The 6400-nt window shown below is 41.8% G+C and overlaps 1 protein-coding gene across 1 annotated transcript in view; it reads right to left on the bottom strand.

Moving 5' to 3' along the window:
• Nucleotides 1–1607: 1607 nt before the first annotated feature.
• Nucleotides 1608–6400, bottom strand: part of HELRODRAFT_168430 (hypothetical protein) — a gene marked incomplete at both ends in the record, with an annotated part of 7361 nt that continues 2568 nt past the window's right edge. The window contains 5 exons of the mRNA XM_009014291.1: nucleotides 1608–2030; nucleotides 2394–2505; nucleotides 2829–3192; nucleotides 4554–5077; nucleotides 5174–5470. Coding sequence (XP_009012539.1) covers nucleotides 1608–2030; nucleotides 2394–2505; nucleotides 2829–3192; nucleotides 4554–5077; nucleotides 5174–5470 — 1720 coding nt within the window. The remainder of the gene's footprint in view (nucleotides 2031–2393; nucleotides 2506–2828; nucleotides 3193–4553; nucleotides 5078–5173; nucleotides 5471–6400) is intronic.

Below are 6400 nucleotides of genomic sequence, written 5' to 3'. Positions count from 1 at the left end.
AATACAAAAACAATAAAAATAATTGTGAATGATTTAAAAAAAAAGATAAAAAAGATGATGAACCCCAGAGAGAGAGAGAGAGAGAGAGAGAGAGAGAGAGAGAGAGAGAGAGAGAGAGAGAGAGAGAGAGAGAGAGACAGAGAGAGAGAGAGAGAGAGAGAGAGGAGGAGGGGGAGAGAATATAAGTTGAGCGGCCATCGTATGTTGGTTGCATCTTTAATCACATTTGATGATCGTCAACATTAATCAAAACTTTGCTGCTTTTGTTGTTGTTTTCTGCTCACAATGTTGATGATGATGATGATGATTATTATTATTATTATTATTATTATTATGACAACAATGGTGATGATGATGGTGATAACGACGAAGACGATGATGATGATGACTATAGCGATGATGATGATGGTGATGATGACGACGACGATGACGATGGCGAAAAATTTTTGGTGCAGATTGTCTCCAACAAGCCTCAATAATATCGATTGCTTTGCCATGATGTGTTGCAAGATGCAAATTCCGTTTATTACAGCAGCAACAGCAGCAACAACAACAACAACAACAACAACATCAATAAAAATAACTGCAACAATAACAAAAACAATTACATCACTTCAGCGAGTTTAATGTGATTATTCAATAATAGAAGAAATAATATATCAAAAATCTAAATAACGACTTTTTTATTTTCATGCAATATCCACCCTTTCCATACAACAACACATTCAAAGTAGCTAATAACAACAACTACAAAACACAATAAAAACAACAACAGCTAATCAAACCACCATATTAAAAACCAGCGTATCATGAACATTCCCACAACAACAACAACACACAACAACAACTATACAACAACAAATAAACACTTTTTTATTTTTACTTTGGAGTCAATTTAATCAAAGACGACTCACTGTCAACAATAACATCAGTACAGCAGCAGCAACAACATCAACATTAACAACAACATCAACAACAACATCATCAACAACAACAACAACATCAACAACAACATCAAAAACAACAACAACATCAACAACAACAACAACATCAACGACAACATCAACAACAACATCAACAACAACATCAACAACAGTTGATTCATGAATAAATTTTCGAATGGATGGATAGACGTCCTCGTTTCTTTCATCAATCTCATTTTTTCTCTAATTGCTTATTTTGTTAGCATTATAAGCATAATGCAATGCAACAATGTGCTACGACGTTTATGTATGTATGTATGTATGTATGTATGTATGTATGTATGTATGTATGTATGTATGTATGTATGTATGTATGTATGTATGTATGTATGTATGTATGTATGTATGTATGTATGTATGTATGTATGTATGTATGTATGTATGTATGTATGTATGTATGTATGTATGTATGTATGTATGTATGTATGTATGTATGTATGTATGTATGTATGTATGTATGTATGTATGTATGTATGTATGTATGTATGTATGTATGTATGTATGTATTTATATATGTATGTATGTGTGTATGTATGTATGTGTGTATGTTAAAACCAAAACATGATGAGTGACACTGAACCGTCAAACATCAAGCAACAAATGTATTAACACTTTGATTTGTCGTTAATTGCACATGTCGGCATTCAGTTGGATATTTTCAAGCACACAGACACGCAGGAACCGCTGCAACAAGCACGAAATGTGGTTAGTTGCGAAAAACAGTTCCCTGCTGTCGCCTGATCTGACGCTGATCATTTTACATATTGCCTTAAGAAATTTAAGGATGTTGGGGTCCATCAGGCCGAGAACCTCGATACATATTGGCAAGAATTCCATCGAGGGGAGGGCGTTCCCATATTTTTTCATTTTCTCGTCCGCTGCCCTGGCCGCGGCCAAACCGCATTCTTTACTTGTCAGGTTTACATATCGTTCGGCAAGGGTGCCAGGGACCGTAACATCCCACGCCAAACATCTGCCGACTCTCCAAGGTATTAGTGTGCATCTGTCCGGGCGCCTACCATCATGCGCAGAAATGCCGGATGGTTCCTTGAGAACCGGGATTGAAGCCTTGGAGAAGAGCCGACAAATGTATTCGTTTAGCGCTGAGTGACGTAGTTGAAGGCCCCCACCCAGGCGACAAACCAAACCGTGGTGCCCAAACTCGTCCGCCCCAGCGCCACATCGGCACGTGTATTTATTTTGAATGACCAGGCCAAGTCTGAAGCCAATGGCAAATCTTACAGACTCGTCGCGGCACCGAAAAAACCGGTGGAGCAGGGAAGACTGCAGGTCAAGAGTGGCAGCGGCAAAAGAATTATAAACAACAGGAGCCAGCTGAACCACGCTAAGCAGCCCTAGCCCACCAAATCGCACCGGCAGCTGAGCCTGGGACAAACCACTGTTGGTCACTTGAACATTGCAAATCGACGACAGGGCGGTGCGCAGGGCTCCGTCAAATTCGCCCAATTTAGAATGGTCAATGTGTTTGGATGTACGCAGGAAGTACATCAATTTGGGCAAACTGAGAGCATGTATGTATGTATGTATGTATGTATGTATGTATGTATGTATGTATGTATGTATGTATGTATGTATGTATGTATGTATGTATGTATGTATGTATGTATGTATGTATGTATGTATGTATGTATGTATGTATGTATGTATGTATGTATGTATGTATGTATGTATGTATGTATGTATGTATGTATGTTAAAACCAAATCAGCGATGAGTGACACTAAACAGTCAAACATCTGAAAAAATCGGTTAACAATTGATATCTCGTTATTCGCTCACGTCGGCGTTTAATTGAACATTTTCGGTAACACAGACGCGCAAAAACCTTTGCAGCAAACAAGATATATGATTCATGGCGAAAAATAGCTCTCTGCTGTCGCCGGACCTGCCACTTATCATTTTGCAAATCTTTTTAAAAAATATTGAAGTGTTGTTGTCCATCGGGCCAAGAACCTCGATACAAACAGGTAAAAAATCCATCGAGGGCAGGGCACCTTCATATTTTTTAAACTTTTCATCCGATGCCCTGGTTGCGGCCAAACCACTTTCTTTGCTAGTTAAGTGCACGTACCGTTCCGCTAATGTGCCCGGAACGGTTACGTCCCACGCCAGGCATCTACCGGCTCTCCAAGGAATCAACGTGCAGCCATCCGGACGTTTTCCATCCAACGCGGAAATTCCCGAGGACTCTTTAAGAACGGGTATTGAAGCCTTGGAAAAAAGCCGGCAGATGTAATCATTTAATGCGGAATGGCGCAACTGACGACCTCCACCTAAACGACAGACCAGGCCGTGGTGACCGAGTTCGTTAGCTTCCGCACCGCACCTACACAGATATTTATGGTGGACCGTTAAACCCAGACGAAAACCAATGGCCATCCTGACCGTCTCATCATCCAGTCGGGTACCCACCGGATGAGTTGGGCCAGGATCTCAACCAACCGCAGCTCGCGTCGCTTGACGCGGCCAGCAGACGAGCCGAAGTTGCATCGTCGGGACTAGAGGACAACAAAAACTGAAAAGTTGTTTTGTATGCCTCTTCCAGCAACTGAGCTTGAAAATGTTTTGCTCGGTTGGGTGATGCTGGTGGGGTACCAAGATTCGTGAAAGATTGCCGGAGCAGGGCAGACTGCAGGTCGAGCGTGGCAGCGGCAGATGATTTGTAAACAATAGGTGCCAGCTGGACCACGCTTAACAACCCCAGTCCCCCAAACCGAACCGGCAACTGGGCCTGAGACCAGCCCCTGTCTGTCAACTCAACATTGCATAGGGCTGACAAAGCTGACCTCAGGGCGCCATCGAATCCGCCCAAAATGGATGCATCAACCGAGAAGGATGTACGAAGGAAATACATCAATCTAGGCAAACTAAGGGCATTGCGGACGATGGCCCAAGAAGCTCAATGATGCCTCAGACACTAAGGGCACTTCCGCCAGTGTCTGTGGCATTTCAAAAGAGTCGTTTGCGTACAATTCGCATTTTTTAATATTAAGCTCAAGCCCAATGATGGAGGCATTGTCTTTTAAAGACAGAAAATCAGTAGCTAAAATTGCACCCTCGGTGGCCAAACTGATATCGTCCAGGTAGCCGCAAACGAATTTTGAAAGAGATTTTTCCAACACCGGGTGTAGGGTCAGAGCAAACAACATCGGCCCCAAAGGGTCACCCTGTTGCACCCCCTCGGACGATTCCATCACCCAGGTGTTATAACCAAGAGAAGAGATTCGGCCATATGCGGAGTGGCAGTAATTGTAAATTTGGGGACAGAGCCGTTTGACTGCCTCCAGCATCGAATCTCTCCTCAGGGTATTAAAGGCATTCCTGAAGTCAATTTTTAAAAAACCCCATTTATCGGGTAAGTCCAGAACCAATTTACGGGCCGCATGTACGGCCGCCTCTGCTCCTCCTTTCACCCCAACGCCCAGTTGAGTTGGGTAAAGTTTTGCCTTGGTTTCTTCCAACACCAAGATCAGAGCACATTTGCTAGCCAACCTTCTCCAAAAGTTACCGACCACAATAGAATCTTTTTTTGTCAACGCTATCAAACGACCCCCGAAAAAGAAACGGCTGGCGGCGGATGGGCACGCGCCAGATAAAATTATATTTATAAACTGTGTTAGGGAGCTTACAAACTCGTCAATGGGCAGTGGGCCTGAAATTAAATTTTTAATGTGCTGGGGTCTTAGGCAGTCAAGACCTCCAGACGAACCATTCCTAAATGACTTCAGGGCTGACAACACCTGGGTGGGTGAAACGCAACCATTTACGGTTTCCGGTGCAGGAAAGACTCGCCTGTCCGATGGTGACCTGGGGTGGATGGCGTTGAGTCTAACCAATGTCTCAGGCGAGTCCCCCGCCAGACCCTCGGGAGAGCAAACAAGCCTGACAGCCGCCGAAAGATTGCCCTGTTCTATGCGGGCGATTGCGGTTTGAATCCAACTGTTTGGATTGTTTTTTCGTGGCTTTATTGTATTGTCGATTTCAAAGCCAGCCGCAATAGACTCAACCTCCAATGTAGAGTAATCTGCCAATCGTTTGTTAACATGATTACCCTGGTTGAATCTTCGACCCCCTCTGGCAGGCTTTTTGAGGATATATGGGAAAAATCAATGGAGCCTGTACCAGTGAGTTGGGTCGCAAGGTTCATTACAAATTGCCGCCATGAGGGACATCAATTCTTTTATTACTTTTTCCCTACATGGTTTCGGCACATAATCAATAACCGGGGTTTCTCTCAAGGCGGCCGTCAGTCCGTCAAAAAAAGCGTTAAGGTCAGTTCCCATGGGAGCCTCCGTGACCGAAGCTGATGTACGTGCGGCTTCGCGACCCTCGTTGACAGGTGCAGCGCGGGGAGCCAAACCCGAAGGTCCTGTAGACCCGGCCGATGGTTGGTCGACCGCTTTCATAGACCCAGGGCATTCTTGACCCTTCTCTTTCCCTCCGTGCCGGTTTAATTTCCCGTCCGGTCTTAATTTATAGTGGTTGAAACAAAAAGTGCATTTGTGTAAAACCGGAGCCATAAATGAATATAAAATTAAAATTATAGGTAAAATACTAATAAAACCGCAAACATTGTTAAAACTTTAAACCAAAAAATTAAAATTAAAACAAAAATATTGCAAGGATGGTGTACATAAATGAAAAACGGAAAGCTAGTATTGTATACTATTTAATATTCATGAGTTTAAAAAAAAAATTTTGGAAACGAAATAAAATTTGATAAAACCCACCAAACCACCATAAAATATCCAAAAAGCAAAAAGAAACAGTCCAAAACGTTAATAACCAAAAATTAGTCAAAACTAAAAACTAAAATCCCTAAAACCTTTAAAAACGCGAAATGTTACCAGCAAAATGTTTCAAGTCGGCCGGACCGTGTTGAGCTAACGAGATGTATATCTCATGTATATAGATGTATGTATGTATGTATGTATGTATGTATGTATGTATGTATGTATGTATGTATGTATGTATGTATGTATGTATGTATGTATGTATGTATGTATGTATGTATGCATGTATGTGTATGTGTATGTGTGTGTGCGCTTGTGTGTGTGTGAATGTGTGAGTGTGTGTGTGTAAGTGTGCTTCTGTGTCAAACTTCTACGGTTTTTGTTTGTCATCTTGCATACAAAATGATGTTGGAATGAATGTCTAATTTTATACAAACGTGTTTGTATACGCTTGAATTTCTGATTGTATGCGTGCATGCATGCATGCATTATGTATGTATTATGAATAGTTGATAGTGAATTGTAGATGGTGAATTGTTGATGATAAATGTTGATCTCTCAAAGTTGATGTTGATGTAGTAGGTTGACTTGCAAATCTTTTATAACTTATCCAATGATAAATCTCCATTGAAGGTTCCATCAATTTGCATGTTTGTGTATGTGT

Source organism: Helobdella robusta (assembly GCF_000326865.2).
Source record: "Helobdella robusta unplaced genomic scaffold HELROscaffold_13, whole genome shotgun sequence".
NCBI classification, from domain to species: Eukaryota; Metazoa; Annelida; class Clitellata; order Rhynchobdellida; family Glossiphoniidae; genus Helobdella; species Helobdella robusta.
This window is presented reverse-complemented; position numbering and strand designations above follow the sequence as displayed.